This window comes from Zalophus californianus, chromosome 15 (genome assembly GCF_009762305.2).
Source record: "Zalophus californianus isolate mZalCal1 chromosome 15, mZalCal1.pri.v2, whole genome shotgun sequence".
In the NCBI taxonomy this organism is placed as follows: Eukaryota; Metazoa; Chordata; class Mammalia; order Carnivora; family Otariidae; genus Zalophus; species Zalophus californianus.
Window position 1 is genome coordinate 62761848 of NC_045609.1, and position 23573 is coordinate 62785420.

The following is a 23573-nucleotide window of genomic DNA, read 5'->3' on the forward strand; positions in this document are numbered from 1 at the left end:
CAGAGCCAGGTCAAGAAGTGAAATTCTTAGTAAATGGTTCAGATGGAGTCACAAAGGGTGGCACCAGGGTTATGACTGTGGAAGTGGATAGGAGAAGGTAGATGACCCTCAAGAGAGTGTCGCTGTCATCACTTGAGAAGTGGGCTTAAGCAATATTTATGTATTTCTGCCTCTCTTACCTGCACACTTACACCAAGAGCAAGAACTAAAACTGAGCGTTTACTTGTGCAGGCACCATGTTAAGGGCTAACATCTATTGCCTCATTTATTCTTCGCCACAACTCCCCCAGGTCTGCATTTCACCATGAAGAAACTAAAGCTCGGAGAGGTTACCCGCCCAAGGTCACAGAGCTGTCAAGCTCTGGCTCCAAAGTTCCCAGCCACAAAACATACTCCCTTCTCACAATATTCTGGGATTGCTTAGAGAGAAAAGTTCCACTTTCGGGCTCCAAACGTCAGCTCAGTTTTCACTCTTTACAAATTTTCCAGATCCAGAACGGAGGCAACATCAGCTAGCACTACCAACAGGGTCGTGCCCATCCGGCAAACGCCACCAGAGCGGTGGGCCAAGGATTTGGGGCTTGGAGGGCAAACCGGGAGCGACGAGCTCTGGCGCCCACATCGCACGCCCCTCCAGGCTGCCTGCAAGCCCCTCCGGGCCACCAGCAAGCACAGCTCAACGCGCGTGCGCAGGGCCAGAGGGGACGCCCCTGCGCGAGCGCGCGGTGAGCGGGGCGCGCGGCCGAGGGAGCGCGGGCGCGTTGCGGCGTCGGCGTCTGCGCGCGCTCCCGGACGAGGCTGTGTGGGCTGGGGAGCGAGCGAGGCGGCAGCGGCGCCTCGGAGCCGAGGGGACGCGCGGGCCTCGAGCCGCGGGAGCAGACGGCTGCGGGGAGACCCTGGGCTCGCGGCCCGAGGCGAGAGAGCTCGGCCTGTCGACTGCCCGCTTCAGGGGCCGCCACCGCGTCCCTCGCCCGGAGTGGCCGCCGCCCCAGGAGACTCGCCGTGACACGGGCCTAAGCCGCGGCGGCTGCGGACGTCCGGACCGCTCAGACCCGTCGGGCCGGGCCGGGTGGGGACTAGCGTCCGGGCAGGTGCCGCCCTCGGAGGGCCGGCCGGGCGCCCGGCGCCCATCGGCGCGGCCCGCGGCCCGGGCTCAGCCGAGCGGCAGCCCGTGCAACCCGCAACCGCACCCCCCCCCCCCTCGTCCCGAGGGCCGGAGCCCGAGTCGCGCCCCGCCCTCCCCGGGCACGGCCCGGCTGGAGCGGCGGGAGCCGGGAAAGCCCGCGCCCGTCGTCGCCGCCCGCCCGCCAGGCTCGCGCGGAGAAGAGGGAGGAGAAACTTTGCCTTTTTTTGTTGCTTTTAGTCCTTAAGTGCAAGGAACTCTTCCGGGAGGAAACATGTCCTTCTTCAATTTCCGTAAGATCTTCAAGTTGGGGATTGAGAAGAAGAAGAAGCAATACGAACATGTGAAGAGGGATCTGAACCCCGAGGAGTTTTGGGAAATTATAGGAGAATTGGGAGACGGAGCCTTTGGGAAAGTGTACAAGGTAAGAAGGAGAACACGGGAAGTTGCACTTGTAAGAAAACAGCCACTGGTCTGCAGTGGCACGAGGATTTCTCGCTCCCCTTGTTCCTTTCCAGTCTCTTGCCCCTCTTTTGACTTCGTAAAGGTACATTAGAACTTTATTTAGGTTATCATCCAAGGAGTAGCTAAGACCACGAGTGTAAGGTTGAACAAAATGGGGCCTGCATGTAGTTTAGACAGATAGCTAAAGGGAAGCAGGTTTATAGAGTCTCCTCTGTCAAACTTTAAAGGAAATGAGGGTGTTCGTTAATTTAAAGGAGGGGTCTGGTTTTAAAATTAGAAACTCAGTATGCTTTCCAGTGGATTTATATTTGTCTACTAGCTGTTTGCATTCATTTATGCATGCTTGTACTAAAGCAGTTCCCTTTTTAGGGTCCAGGGCATGTATTTGGTTTTATCTATGGCTGATACATAACCAGTCTTCTGGGATGAGAGCAAAGTGATTGCTACTTGAGGCTCTTCTTCAGTTCGTTGCTTGACAACATACTATAAAACGGAATGGAATTTCTGATAGAAATTTTCCAGAAGAAAACGTGCATCTGGTACTAGTTTCTAAATATAATTACAGCAAGCACTGACTAGAAGTCGATACTAGTGCTTAAGAAATTAAAAAAACCCATGTATGCAGACATATTTTTATATATATTTCAATAGGGTTTTGATGTCTCAACGTGAAGGATTAATGTTAACTGTTTATATTTCATAAGCGGTATATGAATGATGTCACTGGAATATTTTCATCCTGAAGGGTGAGGTTTTTATGAGACACAGTTCAGGGGGAAGGACCCACAAGGTTGCCTAGAAGTGAAAACATAAATAACTTATGTTTATACAGGATTTTGCAGTTTTTAAGTCACTTTCACATAATCCCCTCCCCGCCCCCCAAAAAAGCCTGTGAGGTAGGCAGGTCAGTAATATCTGCATTTCACAGATGAGGACACTGAGACTCAGCAAATTTTCAAAGTCACTTAAGTCACAGTCTAGATTTCCGACCCTGTATTTGCTATCATTTTTCACTTAATGTCTTTTGGTGGAAATGATAGCATTTTTCTTCTAAGTATCATCACACTTCTGCCTTTTCCCTGCCTCAGATGCATGTCACAGCTCCTAGTCCTCATTTTTTCACTCAGGTTGGAATAGCCCTCTCTGCATTCTTTCAAAACACATTGTCACATGGCTACCATAGCACTTGTTACATATTGTAGTTAATGATAAAACTAGGGCCCTGGGTTGTGATATATGTTTGCGTTCATCTATTGCCCGAGCACATAGTGCATCTCTCTGTTGAATTGAAAGAATGCTTGTTACCTGCAGGTGAATGCTACTGAAGCTATTGTATGCTGTCAAACTTGGCAAAATAAACTTCACTGTTTGTGTGGAGGGTAGAGTATGGGTTGCAGCAAGAACTTACAGTACAATGTAAGGTAGGAAGAGCTTTTAGTGCTGTGGGAAGATCACTTTTGGAAGTCAAGAATTGTCTTTTAGTGCTGGCTGTCACAAACCAGCTTTGTGGTCTTGAACAGAACACTTCACTTCTCTGGATCTTCGTTTTCTTAGCTGAAAAATTCTGCATTTCCCTGAACATTTGTTTAGATTCTTTCACTCATTATCGTACTATGAGTATGCAGTTATTTAAGAAGGGCAAAAATAAATCCATAAATCCTCAGGGCATCTGGAATCCAGTAGTTAGAAGGCAGTAGGTGATTATGGACACTTTTCATGGTATACATGTTTTATCAAATGGAAACTGTAGTATTAAGACACTGGCTCTGGAGTTGGACTGTATCTGGGCTCTCTCAATAGCAGCCTGTGACCTTGGACAGGTTACTTAACTGTTCCTGTCTCACTTTTCTCATCAGTAAGACTTGGTCCTCAGTGTGTGAGAATTAAAGGAATAAATGTAAGGCATGTGGAAAGGGCTCGGCGAGTGGTAGAGATTACTGTTATTCCATTTAGAGCGCAGAAGCAAAATATGGGATGGGACAGGAAAAGGGGCCTACGAAGACAGTAAACCATTTTCTTGTTTTCCCATGGCACAGGCAGATTGTGGGGATTTCACTTTTTAATGACACTTTCTACAAAATGTAACATATACTTCCTATAGTGAAACATAAATTGAAAATTTTCTGAAAAATAAGAGACTTACTCCATGTAGTTGAGCACTATAAAATTGTGTCAAAGGTAATATTTGTGAGCTTGATGATTATTTTAGGGTAATATTTGAAAGTATGAGTTCTTTGCATTTTACTTTTTCATTTCACTATTCTGTGCTTCCAAGGAATGGGATCTGAGTTTTTTTTTTTTTTTTTTTTAAGAAAATTTAAGGGGCTCCTGGGTGGTTCAGTCGTTAAGCGTCTGCCTTCAGCTCAGGTCATGATCCCATGGTCCTGGGATGGAGCCCCTGCCCGTGTCGGGCTCCCTGCTTGGTGGGGAGCCTGCTTCTCCCTCTGCTTGCTGCTCCCCCTGCTTGTGCTCTCTCTCTGTCAAATAAATAAATAAAATCTTAAAAAGAAAAAAAAAAGAAAATTTAAAATTTAAGCTTACCTGGCCTGTTTTGCCTTTTTCCTAAAAGTTTTTTTGTTTCCCAAGATCTCTAGAAATTTTAAATATATAAACTTCCTCTTTGTGGAGGAATAAGCTAGCAAACCTTAATATTGTATGTATGCAGTAGAAAACTGTCTCTAAAATTGACTCTAATTTGTTTGTGAAAATTAGTAATTGTTACAAAGATTAAATGGTAAATGGGCAATCATCTCATGTACATATTTAGTTTATTTGAAACATTTTTCTGTCATACAGTTATATTCCTTCCACTTGGTTCAGCACTATACAACTCTGTAATAGTTACTTTCTTGCCTGAAAATTCTTCACTATTTTATTTTCTCTAGTATTATTTGACTTATGAACGAAGATAGGTAATATCTCTCACAGTTTTTTATGTTGGGGTTTTTGTTGCTTTTAACAAAAAAAGAATGATATAAAATCATGTATTGAATAGAAACTGAATTCCTGACTGTGTGCTTAGGATGAAAGTGATTCTTTCTATGGCCCTGATGGGCATGTGCCTTTTTAAAAAAAATAGTGAAATGTATGTATGTGAGGTTCATGTTTATCACCTAGAGCTGTAGTTTATTTCCATTGTTGCATGGAATTCCATTTTATGATTATATCACCATTATTTACCATTGTACTATTAATGGATATATCATTCATTTCCAGTTTTGGGCTGTTATACCCAGTTCTGGTATTTATGCATAAGTTTTGCTGAGACTTAACTTAGGAGTAGAATTGCTGGGTTATAGAGTAGTGTAACTTTAATTTCACTAATGATACCAAACTATCAACGTTCCCACAAGGAGTGTATAAGAATTTCCTTGCTCTGCATCTTCTTTTCAACAGACATTTGATATTGTCAGAATTTTTAATTTTTGACAATCTGATGTTACGTTTTTCATTATGGTTTTAATTCATCTTTCTCTGACTGCTAAGTAATTCTTTTTTTTGTTTTGTTTTTTGTTTTTACTTTTTTATCGTTATGTTAATCACATACATTACATCATTAGTTTTTAACGTAGTGTTCCATGATTCATTGTTTGTGCATAACACCCAGTGCTCCACGCAGAACATGTGCTCTTTAATACCCATCACCAGGCTAACCCATCCCCCCACCCCCCTCCCCTTTAGAACCCTCAGTTTGTTTTTCAGAGTCCATCATCTCTCATGGTTCATCTCCCCCTCCGATTTACCCCCCTTCCTTCTTCCCCTCCTGCTATCTTCTTTTTTTTTTCCCTAACATATATTGCATTATTTGTTTCAGAGGTACAGATCTGTGATTCAACAGTCTTGCACAATTCACAGTGCTCACCATAGCACATACCCTCCCCAATGTCTATCACCCAGCCACCCCTTCCCTCCCACCCCCCACCACTCCAGCAACCCTCAGTTTGTTTCCTGAGATTAAGAATTCCTCATATCAGTGAGGTCATATGATACATGTCTTTCTCTGATTGACTTATTTCACTCAGCATAACACCCTCCAGTTCCATCCATGTCGTTGCAAATGGCAAGATCTCATGCCTTTTGATGGCTGCATAATATTCCATTGTGTATATATACCACTTCTTCTTTATCCATTCATCTGTCGATGGACATCTTGGCTCTTTCCACAGTTTGGCTATTGTGGACATTGCTGCTATAAACATTGGGGTGCACGTACCCCTTCGGATCCCTACATTTGTAGCTTTGTGGTAAATACCCAGTAGTGCAATTGCTGGATCGTATGGTATCTCTGTTTTCAACTTTTTGAAAGTTGAAACCTCCATACTGTTTTCCAGAGTGGTTGCACCAGCTTGCATTCCCACCAACAGTGTAGGAGGGTTCCCCTTTCTTCACATCCCCGCCAATATCTGTCATTTCCTGACTTGTTAATTTTAGCCATTCTGACTGGTGTGATGTGGTATCTCATTGAGGTTTTGATTTGGATTTCCCTGGTGCCGAGCGATGTGGAGCACTTTTTCATGTGTTTGTTGGCCATTTGGATGTCTTCTTTGGAAAAATGTCTGCTCATGTCTTCTGTCCATTTCTTGATTGGATTATTTGTTCTTTGGGTGTTGAGTTTGATAAGTTCTTTATAGATTTTGGATACTAGCCCTTTATCTGATATGTCATTTGCAAATATTTTCTCCCATTCTGTCGGTTGTCTTTTGGTTTTGTTGACTCTTTTGCTGTGCGAAAGCTTTTTATCTTGATGAAATCCCAATAGTTCATTTTTGCCGTTGCTTCCCTTGCCTTTGGTGATGTTTCTTAAGTAATTCTTTTTATAAGTTTTTTGGTAATATGGATTTCCTCTTTTGTGTTCACGTTTTTTATTCATGTTCCTATTGGATGTCCTTTTCTTTTTTATTTTTAGTGTATTCTGGATTTTAATCATTTACTAAATATATTCTCATTCTGTGACTTGTCTTTTCATTTTCTTTATGGTGTCTTTCTATGAACAGGAAGTTCTTGATTTTAATGTGGTACAATTTGTCAGTTTCTTCCTTTCAGTTAATACTTTTTGTATTGTGTTTAAGAAATTATTTACTAACCTGAGATCATGAAGATAACCCCTTGTACTGTCTTCTAAAATCTTTCTGATTTTGCCTTTAAGTTAGGTTTCCAATCCACCTAGAATAGATTTTTGTAAATGGTTTGAGGTAGGGGTCTAATTTCATTTTTTTCCTCATCCGAATGCCTAATTATCCCAGAACCCATCATCCGGGGTAAACTTTTTTCTCACTGCTTTACAGGGCCCTGTCTATTATATAGCATACCTGTTTTTGTGATCTTGATTTCTTTTTTCCATTGATGTGTTTCTGTTCCTGTACCATTTTTTCACTATCTTAATTAGGAAAGCATTAAAATAAATCTCTGCTAGAGTACAACTTCCCCATGTTCTTCATTAACAGTATCTAGTCGATCCTTGGCTCATAGTGCTTGCATGTACATTGTAGATTTAGCTTAAGTTCCACAAAACCCTACTGTGCTTTTTTGGAGAGATTTTATTAAATTTATAAATCAGTTTTGAAAAAATTAACATCTCTGATATTGAGTCTTCCTATTTATGCATATGTTTTACCTCTAGGCCTTTTTTAGTATTTCTCAATAACGGGTTATAATTTTTCTCCCTAGAAGTCTTGGGAGTTCAAACTGCTTCCAGAGTGTCTTTTTTTCTTTTCTTTTTAAGATTTATTTATTTGGGGGGACAGAGAGAGAGAGAAAGAGAGAGGACAAGAGACAGCATGAGTGCGGGGAGGGGCAGAGGGAGAGGGAGAGAATCTCAAGTAGACTTCCCACTGAGCACAGAGCCTGACATAGCCCCAGCTCACAACACTGAGATATGACCTGAGCTGAAATCAAGAGTCAGACGCTTAACCGACCGAGCCACCCAGGCACTTCAAGAGTGTCTTAAATGCTTTGTATTTCCTGTTGGAGTTTCCAGCTTGTTTTGGTTGTATACAGTTTTCAGTATGTCTTCTGAGAAAGGATCCATGGAAGGTACATTGCCTGTCTGAATAGATCTTTATTATAATGTCATATTTGACGTATAGTTTGGTTATAGAATTCTAGTTCAAAGATAAGTTTTTCTGGGGCACCTGGGTGGCTCAGTCGGTTAAGCGTCTGCCTTTGGCTCAGGTCATGATCTCAGGGTCCTGGAGTCGAGCCCCACATCGGGCTTCCTGCTCAGTGGAGAGTCGGCTTCTCCCTCTCCCTCTGACCCTCCTCCCTGCTTGTACATTCACTCTCTCTGTCTGTCTCAAATAAATAAAATATTTAAAAAATAATTTTTTTGTGAATTTTGTAGACTTTTCCCATTCATTGCCTTTTATCTTCAAGTGTTGCTATTAAGAGTCCCATGCTGGGAGCCTGGGTGGCTGTCAGTTAAGCGTCTGCCTTCAGCTCAGGTCATGATCCTGGGGTCCTGGGATTGAGTCCCACATCAGGCTCCCTGCTCAGTGGGGACCTGCTTCTCCCTCATCCTCTGCCCCTCCCCCTGCTTGTGCTCTCTCTCTCTCTCTCTCTCTGACAAAGAAATAAAATGGTAAGTAAAAAAAAGTCCCATGCCATTTTGTTTTGTGATTCTTTGTGATCTTTTTCTTTTCATAGCTTTTAAGATTTCTTTTAATCCCCTCTCTTTTCATGGTGATGAACTTTGATATAAGTTTTCCCTGTGCTTTTCATTTTGCTGGCCTATTGGTTAGTCCTTTCAATCCAAAAACCGGTATCCTTTGGTTCTGTGACATTTTTATGTATTATTTATTTGGACCAACCCCCTAGGCAATGGTTCTTGCTGTGGTCTCAGGATTTCCCATGTTTCTAAATTCAGTGGATACTTATACCATACTTGTCTTCTCAGGAGCATTTGAGACATTTGACCAATCCTTTTCTTTGAGAAGCTCATCTTTTAGTTTTTAGATCACCACACTCTTGATATTTTTCCCATTTCTGTGTCCACTCCTCACACTTTTGCTGGCTTTTCTTCCTTTTTTGACTTTTAAGTGTTGGGATTCCACAGGACTTGGGTGTAGGCTGGGTTTTCTTTTTCTTTTCCAGTGAGAGTCCATCTTCTCTCATGGCTTCAATTACCGTCTAAATGCAATTTATGTCTCTACTCCAAGCCCTCCCTTTTGAATTCCGGACACACGCATCTAAGTATCTATTAGAGATTTCCACTTGGATATCTCACAGTTTTCTTAAACAACAAGTCCAAAACATGAACTGATTGATCTCTTGATGTCAGCCTCATATTTGCTTCTCTTACGTTCTCCATTCAGTAATTGACATCTCTGTCTACCAGTTACATAGGCCAGAGACCTGGAGGTCATTCTTAACACCTTCTGCTTCTTTACCCGCAAAACCCAGTGTAATTACCAAGGCCTGTTAATTCTACCTATTAAATATTTCTTGAATTACCTTCTTTCTTCACTGTTTCAGTACTAGTCAAAATTGCCATTACCTCTTACCTAGACTACTGCAAGTTATTGGTGCGTTTTGAGCTTCATATAAATGTAATCATGTATGTGTTCTTTTGTGTCTAGCTTCTTTTGCTCAATAGTTTCATTTCTTCTGTATAGATACCCAGTTATCCTGGCACCATTTACTGAAAAGACCATCCTTACTGCTTTTGCAGTGCCTCCATCATATATCAAATGTCCATATACATGTATATATTATTTCTTTAGGACAGATTCCTAGAAGTAGAGTTGTTAGGACAAAATAAAGATCATTTATTAATGCTTACTGTGAAATTACCCTAGAAAGATTGTGCAAATTTATTTTTCAATTAATTTTTAATTATACAAATAATTAAAGAATATCTATTTATTGTAAAAATTAACTTACCAGAAATAAAGTTAGTCTTGTTGACCATTAGTCCAATTACTCTTCCTCCTTTAATATCCATAGTTGTACCTATTATTATCAGTTTCATATATATGTTTCCAGATTATTTTTATATGTACTTTTATATCAGTACATGAGTTCTACCTGTTAAGACAACCCAACAGTGGTCTATTTCTGTGCCTTTGTTCCTTAACCTGAATTCGGTGTTAGTTCTTATCCTTTAAAAAAAGGTATTTGCTTTTTCATGGGCAAAAGTATCAGTTTATTTCATTTTACATTTCTTTGATTTCTAGAGATATTACACATTTAAAAAAATAATCTATCCATATTCTAATAGAGTGTTTTCTTGTTGATTTGAGTATACTTTATTATTATGTTTTTAAAGATTTCATTTATTTGAGAGAGGGAGGAGCACTTGTGGGGGGGAGAGGCAGAGGGAGAGGGACAAGCAGACTTCCCACTGAGCAGGGAGCCTGACTTGGGGGGCTCGATCCCAGGGCTCTGGGATCATGACTTGAGCTGAAAGCAGACACTTAACAGACTGAGCCACCCAGGCACCCCTGAAAGTACTTTTTATGTACTATGGAAATGAACACTTTATCATAGATGCTGCAGTTAGTTTATAGTTACCTTATTAGTTTATGTTTTTTTTTTGATATAAAGACATACAGTATTCTTTATTCTGCAAAATCTGTCAATGTGTTACTTTGTTGTTGTTTTTTCTTTGCTTTCATGCTTAGAGAAACCTTCCCTACCCAGAAAATAGTTAAATATTCATACATTCTTCTTGACTTTTTAATAGTTCAGTTATAAGGAATTTTAATTCATCTGGAATTTAATTTTCTCTTTGGATTGATATGAGGCTCTATTTCTACCCAAAAAACCAAAATGTATATTTTATCATTTCCAGAAATTTAAATGCTATTGTTTTGAAAATATAGCAAAGTATAAAGAATATATAAAAATAATTTTACCATGTAGCTAACTTTGTTAGCAGTTTTTTATTTTTTATTTTATTTTTTAAAAGATTTTATTTATTGATTTGACAGAGAGCACAAGCAGGGGGAGCTGCAGGCAGAGGGAGAGAGAGAACCAGGCTCCCCGCTGAGCAGAGAGCCCAGCGTGGGGCTCAATCTCAGGACTCTAGGATCTGACCTGAGCCAAAGGCAGCCACTTAACTGACTGAGCCACCCAGGTGCCCTTGTTAGCAGTTTTTTAAAAAAACTCAAGGGGATATTAATATGGTTAGATATTTGAGCAGTACAAAAATGATAAGATTAAAAAATGAAAGTCTTCCCCACCAGTTCTTTTTCCCAAATGGGAAAGAATTCTTGTTAAATAGGTTTGTTACTAGTAGTTATATTAATATAATTCTGAAACTACCTTTGTGTATATTATAGGATGGAGCAAATGAGATGATATATTGATGTTTTAGAAACTGGGGTTGAAGTTCTGGGAGAAAGGAGTTAGAAACTTGGAATAGGGAAAAGATGAGAAAGAATTCTGTGATGTTGATTTTTGAATTAGCAGTTTCAGTTGTTCAGATAGTAAATACACACACACACACACATTTCCATTCTCCCTGAAATGGCCTACAAATAATTATACTATAACTAGTGTTCCCAGTTCTTGGCTTCTAAATCCCATTCCCCACTAAAAAGAACCAGAGCTCATTGAAATGGCTCATCCAGGTCTAGGGTAGGAAAGTACAGAAGGGATAAAATTGAAAAGTGAAAGCCTTTTCACTAGTCCTTTTTTCCCCAAAAGAGCCTGGAATATGCCAGAAAGCAAGGACATGCTCAAAAACTAATGGGACAGGCCAAAGATTAAGGATAGTTTGAACCAAAAATATCAGTGACAAAATAGTAACTTAATAGAAGAATGGTAGTTAATACATATAGATTGATAAAATTAGAAAAACCACTATTTTGCAACCATACGATAATAATTCAGGCAAAGATTGTTGATAAATGCTAAGATCATTGTGAGAAAAGTTTTGGAGGAACAGGATTTATATACATGGTTTGAAAGTATCACCCTATAAGGGTACTTTTTACAGTAGAGAGGTCTGGTGGGTACTGTCTTAAGTGATCAAATAAGGTTAATCACCAGTAATAGGACAAACTGTCATTATGTGTTTTCTGATGTAATTTGATGGGAAATATATAATCACCTAATGTAATATTCTTGTCAAAAATAGTTAACTTGAATCTAATATAAAGACAAATCCAGATAATGGGACATTCTACAGATAAATGGTTTGGGCTTTTAAATAAACAATAGGGGTGCCTGGGTGGATCAGTTGGTTAAGTGCCTGCCTTCGGCTGAGGTCACAATCCCAGAGTCCTGGGATCTAGCCCTGTCGGGCTCCCTGCTCAGCAGTGGAGTCTGCTTCTCCCTCTGCCCCGTTCGTGCTCTCCCTCTTGCTCACTCAAATAATCTCTCTCAAATCTATCACAGTCTCTCTCAAATAAATAAAATCTTTTTAAAAATGTAAACAATAAAGGATTTTTTTAAAGACATTTGAGGAGGGACACTTGGGTTTCTCAGTCAGTGGAGCATCCGACTCTTGGTTTCGGCTCTGGTCCTAATCTCATGGGTCGTGGGGTCAAGCCCCCTGTCATTGGTCTACCTGCTCAGTAGGGAGTCTGTTTGAAAGATTCTCTCTCTCTGCCGCACCCCTCATGCATGCTCTCACTTTTTCTCTCTCTCTTTAAAATAAATAAGTCTTAAAAAAAAAATAAAGACATTTGAAGACATTTGAATGTGGACTACATATTAGATATATCAGTGTTAAATTCTTTGGGCATGATAACTGTGGTTTGTTGGAGAGGATCTTTGTTCTTGGTGGACACATGCTGAAGTTTTGGGAATTGAAGTGCAGTTTACTTTCCAAATGGTATAATAAAAAAGAAATGCCCGTATGTGTGTGTTTGTGTGTACATATCTATATGTAAAATGTACGTGTATGTATACTTGTGTGTGTATATGAGAGCAAGAGTATGAGATGTGACGAAATGTTAATAATTGGCGACAGGTGAGGGGTATAGGTATATGAGTGTTCACTGTTCAGTTCATTCATTTTCTCTGTAGGTTTGAATATTTCAAAATAAAGTTAAGGGGTCATACTTGTAATAAAAATTTTAAATTGAGGTGTATTGACATATAACATTATATTAGTTTCAGGTGTACAACACAATTATTCCATATGTGTATATATTGTAAAGTGATCACAGTAAGTCACGTTAACATTTGTTACCTTACATGTTACAAAAAATTTTTTTTCTTGTGCTGAGAACTTTTAAGATCTAGTCTCTTAGCAACTTTTTTTTTTTTTTAAGATTTATTTATTTATTTATTTGACACAGAGAGAGACAGCTAGAGAGGCAACACAAGCAGGGGGAGCAGGAGAGGGAGAAGCAGGCTCCTGGCTGAGCAGGAAGCCCGACACGGGGCTCCATCCCAGGACCCTGGGATCATGACCTGAGCCGAAGGCAGACGCTTAACGACTGAGCCACCCAGGCGCCCCTCTTAGCAACTTTTAAATACGCAGTACAGGGGCGCCTGGGTGGCTCAGTCAGTTAAGTGTCTGCCTTCGGTTCTGGTCCTCCTAGGATCAGGCCCTGCGTTGGACTCCCTACTCGGCAGGGAGCTTGCTTCTTCCTCTCCGTCTGCTGTTCCCTGTGCTTGTGCTCTCTCTCTCTCTGTCAAATAAGTAAATAAAATCTTTAAAATAAATAAATATGCAGTACAGCGTTGTTAACTGTAGTCACCATGCAGTATATTCCATCACTATGACTGACTTTATAACTGGTAGTTTGGTACTTTTGACCTCCTTCACCCATTTTTCCCACCCCTTACACCCCTCTGGCAATCACCAGTCTATTGTCTGTATCTATGAGCTTGGTTTTTTGTTTTTGTTTTTAGATTCCACATATAAGTGAGATCATACGGTATTTGTCTTTATCTGTCTGACTTATTTCACTTAGTATAATGCCTTCAGGGTCCATCTATGTTGTCACAAATGAACCCCCATATTCTGGGTCATACTTTTAACTACTCTGCACTATTATTTCACTTAACAATTCTCCTTTTCACATTTTTTTTCCCTCTCCATATAGTCATTCATTTTTTTTCTCTCTTTTTCTATGAGAGAGTCTCCTTTCAGGCAGGTGACTATTTCTGTATTATACTGTTAAAGTTATTTGGCATTTATTAAATATTATGCTTTATATTCGATACCACATGAAGTCCAAATTCCTAGCACATACACCTTTATGTTTTAAAGAGGTAGCTGAAACTTTGGACTGTAAAAATAACTTTAACGTGCTGGCTTTCTTTTTTCTTTCCTTGTAAAATTCATGGTGAGTTTCTTGCCTTAACAGTCATGCATTTTGGTCCTTTATAATTTTAGTGTTGAGAATATTTGTGTGGAAATGATCTTTACCATCTAAACACCTTTATTTTTCTTGAATGAATCTTCAGAAGTAGTACATCTTTGTCTTTTAAATATTTTTTTGTAATTGTCTTTTTGTGTTCTCAGTTTTCCATCTTTTCAACTATGGGATCTGTGCAAATTCCATCAGCTTATCTATCACACAGTTGTCAATTACATTTTAGTTTATTCATACTCATCAGAGTCAGCAAGTCCTTGAAGTAAGTGGGAAGTCTGTGTGATCTGAGAATTCGTAAAACGTTTTGGAAAGTGCAGATTTATTCAATGTTAACTTATTGTTGACATAATTTTGTTGGTGGTTGACCAATGACTAAGTTTTGAATAAGTAACCAGAACACTATAAATAAAATAGTGTTTTGGAATATAAAGATAATATAAAGTATATTCCTTTTACTTCTGCAGAATTGAGAAAATGATATGAAAATGATTTTTTAAGAAAGGATTTCTGTAATATTTTGTAGAAATTTTAGAAAGAGCATGTACAGTCAGTCCTCATTATTTGCAGAGTCTGTATTTGTGAATTTGTCTACTTGTTAAAATTTATTTGTAGCTCCAAAGTCTGTACTCAGTGCTTTCATTCATTTGCATATGTGTGCAGAGTTGGGGAAATTGAGTCCCTAGACCTGCACATTCCCAGCTGAGATGGAACAAACTGACGCTCTGCCTTCTTTCAGCCCTCACACAGACTTGACTGGAAGATGGCAGACAGTAGAGGGCAGTGCAGTGTAGTGTTAAGAAGTCTGGCTTTTATACCGGTTGGATAGGATTTGAATCCCAAACTCTGGCACCTACTTTGGGGCAGCCTCAAGCAAGGCACGTAATACGTCTGAACCTCATTTTCTCTTTTGTATAATAGAAAGGATAGAATCTACCAGAATGAATTGTGTTTAGGATATAGGATTATAATCTATATGAGATATATGTGTTTGTGTACGTATTTCTCTAGGGGCAGTGGGTCAGTATTTGCTAATTCAATGTTTGCAGTGACTTTATAGAACATAACTACCACAAATAATGAAAATCAACTGCATATCTTTACTAAGTCATGTTTAGTAATTTTACTCTAATTCTGACACTTGTTCCTACCAAAATCTTATTAGGACTCTGAAGAGATTACGGAAACAGGTAACAGCAGTAGCAATAGTCTAAAAGTATATGCTTCCTTCAGTGCTGTTTCCTTTCTTTTCACTTGACAGCTCTTTGGAACTCTGGGTATTTTTTCCCCAAATACTTCATACTACTCTGTTCCTTCCTTCTCTCATCTGTTATCCTCATCAGTTTTAGAAGGATTATGCTAACAACTATTAAGTTATTGTCTTTCAGCTCCAAACACACCCTTCTCTGCTCTGCTTTATAATCCTGTTCTAAGATTTTGCAAACCACATTTCTGCCTTGTCAGCTGCTCACTCATGTACAGGGCACTAGAGGGAGGCTGCAGGGAGGAGGAGGAAGAAGGGGCTTGCACGGACTTTCTCTTTGTCTCCTGTGGGCTCCTTGTCTCTCTGCTTTTGTGTTAGTGTGACCACCATCCTAGCGGAGTTCTTCACCCCAGCAACAGTGGTTTCTCTCTGTAGCAGCAGTTGAATCCAGTTTGTAGTTTTCCAGTACTCAAGAGCTGGCCTCATCAGTGCCTTTCATAACACCGGCTGTATTTGGCTAGTCCGCTCTTCCTTTAAAGACACCCGAGTTCAGCAGGACCCCCTCTTCCAAAATCAGAGATGTTGGCACCAGCCAAGTAGCACTCTTTCCTCAGGGATCTGAGTTTCAGTGGTGTAGAACCTTTCCTGAAAGCCTTGAGGTTTTAATAATTCCAGTCTTTTACCTTGGTTCCTCTGGTCCTATGGGTGGTAGTTTCTCCCTGCACTTGATACCTCCCTTGTCTCTCATGTTCTTTCTTTATCTTTTTAGTTACCTACATACCAACATAGTTAATAATGATATTGAATTCTGTTAAAATACATTGATTTCTTTCTGTGGCTGGGCCTTTTCTGGTACAAAGATTAAATAATTTAATAAATGGAGAGTGCAGAGAACAGTGTTTGGTGCAAGGTAATTGCTCAATGAATAACATCTAATAGCTTAGTGGATATTATTATATAGACTAGCATATTTGAAAGAACTTGAGATTTTTATGGCCTTTTCTTTGCAAAATACTAAAATTTCCAGTTTACATAGCTCAAAAAACATAATCACTGGATGTTATTAATATCGATATGCTCAAATGTCACCTTCTCAGTGAGGTCTAACTTAACTACCCTATTTAAATTGTAACCTCTTTCCTGTGTACCTACCCACTTGACTATCTCTTCATCTTATTACCTTATTTTTTCCATAGTACTAAATACTAATATACTCTTTATTTGCCTATTGACTGTCCTCTCCCCACAATTTTAAGTGCCATGAGGGCAGAGAGATTTTGTATATTCTTTATATTGTCAGCATCTGGAACAGTGTCTGACATAAAAGGCACTCAATAAGTATTGAAAGAATGAATTAATTTTAGCAGATCAGCTCTTGAGCACATTTTAATAGATTTGTATACTGCGTTTCTTTCCTACAACAGATTTTTGTGGAGTGTTGTGTTTGTGTTTCTACAGCTCTGACCAATGTCTGCAGGTAGTTGATTAACTGTGATTTGGATTGTTTAGTTTTTATATTTTGTTATGGTTGCATGTCCTTATACACTGGACAGTTAGGGTCTTACCTCTTGTCTTGGTGGGAGGAGGAGTATTTTTGAGTTCTCAACCTTTTCGTTCAAACCATCCAAATCAGTAGAATCAATCTCAGTGATTATCAAAGTGATTGAATTCTTCTCTTTCTCTTTTTATTCTTTGTCTTTTAGGTTTCTTCTGTCTTTATCCTTTTTTTTTTTCCTTTGGCCTTCCCATTTTGATTAACTAACACCTCTCTGGTACTAAGAAGTCATCTATATTTTCTGTGCTGGTGTTTCAGTTTCCAGCTGACAATTTTATTAAAATATATTTCTCATTATGGAAATATTAAATAGTCTTAGAAAATATAGAAATGTAGGAAGAAAATAAACAAAGATTTAAAAATTACTCATATTCTCACCACCCAGGAAATAAACTGTTAAAACAAGAGTAATATAAGAGGATATAGTTTTTCTTTTGGAACATGAAACCAGTTCAGGAAACTCAGCTAAGTTATCTTTCCCTGTAGTAATGTGGCCACACTCTATTCATGATTCCTGAAAATAAAAACATTGAAGGGTGCCTGGGTGGCTCGTCAGTTAAGTGTCTGCCTTTGGCTTTGGTCGTGATCCCAGGGTCCTGGGATCCAGCCCCACATCGGGCTCTCTGCTTGGCAGGGAGCCTGCTTCTCCCTTTCCCTCTGCCACTCCCTCTGCTTGTGCTCTCTCTCTGTCAAATAAATAAATGAAATAGTTAAAAAAAAACAAATAAACATTGATTTTTAGGTGATCATGGTTGATCTTTGAAAAGTTTATCAATAGAAGTTATATCTTCTTTAAATCAATATTCATTATTCCATTATCGTTTTTATTCACATTTGTTTAGTTATTAAATCTTTATGTGAAGAATTTTCGTGCTTTTAGGTAGTAGATAGATGAAGCTATTTCTTTTTTAACATTTTATATTTGGGGGCGCCTGGGTGGCTCAGTTGGTTAAGCGACTGCCTTCGGCTCAGGTCATGATCCTGGAGTCCCGGGATCGAGTCCCGCATCGGGCTCCCTGCTCAGCAGGGAGTCTGCTTCTCCCTCTGACCCTCTTCCCTCTCGTGCTCTCATCTCTCATTCTCTCTCAAATAAATAAATAAAATCTTAAAAAAAAAAGGAAAAAAAAACATTTTATATTTGCTCAAAGGATATTTTCACACATTTGCCAATATTTATTTCAGTTTTGATTTTCAGAGTTCTCTAGAACCGGATCCTGAAGAGTAATCAAGTCATTTTCAAGCAGTAATATAAAAGGCACTATATATATTTTAAGATTTATTTATTTATTTATTTGACACAGAGAGACACACAGGGAGAGAGGGAACACAAGCAGGGGGAGTGGGAGAGGGAGAAGCCGGCTTCCCGCTGAGCAGAAAGCCCCATGTGGGGCTCAATCCCAGGACCCTTATATCATGACCTGAGCCGAAGGCACATGCTTAACGACTGAGCCATCCAGGTGCCCCGGCATTATGTTTTCTAATGTAACTTTTATTTATTACTTAGAGTAACCAAATGGTACCGTTGTTGGTTTAATCATTATATCCAGAGGACTGGAATAATGGAGTTTGTCACTATAAAGTACTTTAGAGATTATCTAGTTTAATTATTTTTTCCCCTTTATGTCATCCATTTACATGACATATCTTAAAAATCTCCGAGGACATCAGTAGAAGCATGCAGAAGCAGGATGACTTTTAACCCCACTTGGTCTCTTACCAAGGCTCATATTTTATAGTGTTCCTCTTCAAGGACAGTTCCTCTGGTCTTTTTCCTCCCGAAGTGTTACATTAAAATGGTGAGAGAATAGCTTATCTTTCACTGGCTTATTTCCTCTGACTCAGGGGAGGGTGAGTTCTAATTATTGTTGGCTCAACTGTAGTCTCTTTCTTTGAGAGACAGACTTGATACCATGTTTCACTATTTATGACAGTTTTTACTTTTTTAACATCTCTGAAATTGGGATATGTCTTTTATCCATAGATGTTTTAGTATTGTTGGCCAAGTGGCAGTTGTGATATATCTGTCATTGCCTGTGCATTGTGAACTTAGTTGTATCCTTACTGTCATATAGTTGCAGCCCCTTGATGTTTCAATCAATAAACTATTTAAGTACCTTTTGAAGAAAGAATGTGAGACCTGGTTGTTACCTATAAATCTTTTAGCACTTTGGTTAAGATCAAGAAAATATGTTTCAAAGAAAATCTTGGTGACAGTAGTAGAGAAGCAGTCTTTTACCAAAGCTTTTAATGGCCAGAGAATGATATCCTGTGGAAAAACACAGACATTAGGTAACTCTGAGTGAAAAAGTGATTCAGAAGAGTCAAACTTTTAAGTATTTAACCTCTTATTTGTGTACAAGGAGAATAGATATACAGTAACAATCCTTGTCTAAATGTGGCCAACAATCCTTGTCTAAACAATCCTTGTCTAAATGTGTCTAAATGTGTCCAAATGAGCTCTTTAAAAAGGTATAACATGGGGCACCTGAGTGGCTCAGTCTGTTAAGTGTCTTCCTTTGGCCCAGGTCATGATCCTTGGGTCCTGGGATGGAGCCGTGCGTCAGGCTCCCTGCTCAGCGCGGAATCTGCTTCTCCCTCTCCTTTTTCCTCTCCCCCCTCCCCAGCTTGTGCTCTCGCTCATTCTCTTTCAAATAAATAAATAAAATCTTTAAAAAAATAAATAAAAAGGTATAACATAAGAATTCAAAATGATAAAATCTTGTAGTTTAATTGGCATTTTTCCTTCCTGAGTGGAACATAAAATGATGCATTTTTTAAAAAAAGATTCTATTTATTTGACACAGAGAGAGAGAGCGCACAAGCAGGGGGAGCAGCAGGTAGAGGGAGAGGGAGAAACAGACTCTCCACTGAGCAGATACCTGCCGTGGGTCTCCATCCCAGGAATCATGACCGAAGCCAGAGGCAGACTTTTAACCAACTGAACCACCCAGGTGCCCCAGTAGTAGTGCATCCTAGAGTTGACAAAATGTGGTAGATCAGAATATTCTTCTGGAGTGGTAGCAATGACGAGTATAAAGTTATCTTTTTATCCAAACATATTTTCTGAACCATAAATGTGAGAGTTACTTAATTACTTAATTAGTAATTAGTATTACTTTTTACTTTTGTTTTTTCTTAAGGAAGTAAAACATAACAGTCTACTTAGGAAAATTCTGTATACAGGCTGATACCTGCTTTGTTTATTCTTTTCATCATCATTTTCAAGGTTAGATAATAGATCCTTAAGAAATCTCCCATACGCTGATATTTTTTAGTACTTTACTGCTTCTATAAAAATAAGTTCATTTAAAAAATTCAAACAATACGAAAAATACCTGAAAGTCAAAAAAGTACCTGAAATTCCACTATTCTCAGGGGTGATGTCTTTCCAGATACTTCTTATGCAGCTTTTCATGTGTGAAAGTAGATGTGTGGTTTTTGTAAAATTACATACCTCTTGTGTTTAGTAAGTTGCCTTTTATTCCATTCAGTGTTGTGTTACAGTTACTGTTCCATCTTAAATATTGATTAGTTATTGATTTTAATGGCTGCATCATTTTCCATTGTAGAAATGTGCTGAATTATTTAAGCAGGTTCCTGCTAATGGATATTTAGGTTCATTCAGTTTTCCTTATTATAAATAATGCTTTGATGAATAATTTTATGTATGCATATTTTTAATTTTGTATAATTATCTCCTTATGATAAATTCTTTTTTTAAAAGATTTTATTTATTTGTTTTAGAGAGAGAGAGAGAGAGAGTGAGCACAAGCAGGAGGAGGGGCAAAGGGAGAGGGAGAATCTCAAGTAGACTCCTTATGGTGCATGGAGCTGATGCAGGGCTTCAATCTCACAACCCTGAGATCATGACCTGAACTGAAACCAAGAATCAGAGGCTTAACCGACAGCACCGCCTAGGTGCCTCTTCTTATGATAAATTCTTAAAAGTGGGATTTGGACATTAATTTATTTATTGAAACTTTTACTAGGTTTTAAGAGTTTGGTATTTTTTCTTTTTTTAAGGTATTAGATGCAGTTTTGCTGAAACGATGATAACATAAAATATTGAAATGTCTTTTAAAAACCTAATTAGTATTTTAAGATCTGATTCTTAACTTTTTAACAAATGGTCTTGGCTCCTACAGTGTATTTGGAAGCCTTTCATTTATAATAAATGGAAATGAGAAGTTATTCACCAAAGAAAGAAAATGGAAAAGTTAAAGTACTAAGTGCAAAGAAAAACAATTGATGGAAGTATAGGAAAACTGGATAGGGTAATGAATCAGATAAAAAAAGGGCTTTGGAAACAAACCTGGATTTGAATCCTGAATCTGTCTCTTACTACATGACCTTGGGGAAGCTTTTTAACCTCTTAAAGTTTGTATATCCTCTTTTAAGGATAATATATCACTCAGTTGTTGTGAGGATTAAATAATAATAATAATTATACCTAACATCACTTAATCCTTACTGTCTATGGCAAGCATTTTATTAAATATTTATATGTATTTTTTTCACTTGGCTAATATCTTAATTCTCACAAACTTGTGAGATGTTAACATGTCTTATTATGAGGAAATGAAAAGATTTTGTAAGTTGCCCCAGGCAACACAGTTATTAAGTGGTAGAACTAGAGTTTGAACCTTAATAGTCTGACCCGGTAGAGCCTGCAATTTGAAACACTATTTTATGTGCATATAAAGCACTTACCACAGTGCATAGCATTTATTAGTTAATATATATATGTTTAGGCTATCCTTTACGAAATAAGTATGTCAAGGGAATGAGAAGAGAAGCCAATGATTGGGAGAAAATATTTGCCAAAACATATCTGATAAAGGACAGTTACTCAAAATATATGAAGAATTCTTAAAACATAGCAATTAGAAAATCAACAATTTCATTAAAAAATGAGCTAAATATCTGGATAGATACCAAAGAAGATATATAGGTGTCCAGTAAGCACATGAAAAGATGCTTGACATCATATGTTATTAGAAAATTGCAAATTAAAAAAGGAGATACCACTTTACACCTATTAGAATGACAAAAAAATTCATACTGACAATAGGAAATGCATATGGGGCTGTGGAACAACGGGAACTCTAGTTCATTGCTGGTGGGAATACAAAATGACATAGCAGTTTGGAAGCCAGTTTGGCAGTTTCTTACAAAACTAAACATACTTTTACCATATGATCTAGTAATTGTGTTCCTTGGTATTTACCCAGAGAATTTGAAAACTTAAATCTATACAAAAACGCACACATGGATGTTTATAGCAGCTTTATTCAGAATTTCTAAAACTTGGAAATAACCAAGATGCCTTCAGTAGATGAATGGATAAACTGTGGCACATCTATATGTGATGGACACTTCAGTCCCAAAAAGAAATGAACTATCAAACCATGATAAGACATGGAGGAAGCTTAAATGCATGTTACTAAGTGCAAGAAGCCAATCTTGAAAGGCTACATACTGTGTGATTCTAATTATATGAATTCTGGAAAAGCTAAACTATGGATGCAGTAACAAGATCAGTGGTTGCTAGGGCTTAGGAAAAAGGGAGAGATGAATAGGCTGAGCATAGAGAATATTTAGGGCAGTGAAACTATTCTGTATGATATAATGGTAGATAAATGTCATACATTTGTCAAAACCCATAGAGTAAACTCCAAGAGTAAATCCTAATGAAAACCGTGGTCTTTGGGGATGATGTGTTGTTATAGGTTCATCAGTTGTAGCAAGCATACTACTAAGGTACAGAATGTTGATAGTGGGAGAGGCTGTGCATGTGCAGAAGCTGGGACCATATGAGAACACTGTACTTTCTGCTCAACTCTGTTGTGAACCTGAAACTACTCTAAAAAAATAAGTTTATTTAAAAAAATGGAAAATAAAATTTTAAAAATCAAGTATGCATTATGTGACACTTGTGATGCTTTCATTTTTAGGCCCAGAATAAAGAGACCAATGTTTTAGCTGCTGCAAAGGTGATTGACACGAAATCTGAAGAAGAACTTGAAGATTACATGGTTGAGATTGATATATTAGCATCTTGTGATCACCCAAATATAGTCAAACTTCTGGATGCCTTCTATTATGAGAACAATCTTTGGGTAACTATTTTCTGTTGATCTGTAAGAGCCAAAATGAGTTAATTGTCTGAAAGAGGTTTATTAAGTTGTGAAAACCTGTTACTACTTCTGTTTAATTACTTGTTACTTGAATTTATCTGATGAGAGGGTCATTAACAACATAATTATCCTTAGCTTCAACAGATGTTCAGATGTGTATTTCCAGTTGTACAATATTTCATGATTGACATTGGACCCAAATGGAAGAACTTGGTTAAGAATATTAAATTTCCTAAATTATGAAATTAAATGGTCTTGTTTGTAATTTAGGTTTAGGTATTTACTTAAAAATTTTTTTGGAAATTTCTTTTGTTTTCTTAGAAATTGTTTATAATTTCTTATGCTAAACTCTTTGTAAATCATGTAATAAATTATAGAATACTTACTAGAAATTAAATATTTATCTTCTGTATTATCAGACTCACCTTTGGTGCATGATACGGTGGCTAAGGCTGCATGTATAAATTTTGTTCATTTGTAGAAAATATTAGGCACAAATACATATAGAGATAAAATTATATTTATTATAATAACTGGTCAGTCATTTGCTCTCTGCTGACACTAATTTAACCAAGACGCCTTCCTGAAATGGGAGTTTTTGTTTTACTCCTTGAAGAAAAGTGTTATGATGGAAGTGTTAGAGAAGAGTAGGTAGTGTAGTGCAAGTAATACTTTGGAAATTGAAAGCCCTGTATTTTTTGATCCTGGTGCTGCTAGGTAGGAGCTTGAATAAGTCAGTTAACCTCTGAGTCTGTTTACTTATCTATAAGATGAGTGATCTACCTTCCAAATTATTTTTCAAATGATATAATGAATTTGA

General features: G+C 38.2%; 1 protein-coding gene across 2 annotated transcripts in view; it reads left to right on the forward strand.

The window, feature by feature from the left end:
- Positions 1-774: 774 nt before the first annotated feature.
- The window catches only part of SLK (STE20 like kinase), a 56282-nt gene continuing 33483 nt past the window's right edge, over positions 775-23573 (forward strand). For both annotated transcript variants that reach the window (XM_027594385.2, XM_027594396.2), the window contains exons 1-2: positions 775-1547; positions 22571-22735. In XM_027594385.2, coding sequence (XP_027450186.1) covers positions 1398-1547; positions 22571-22735 — 315 coding nt within the window. In that variant the 5' untranslated portion in view covers positions 775-1397. The remainder of the gene's footprint in view (positions 1548-22570; positions 22736-23573) is intronic.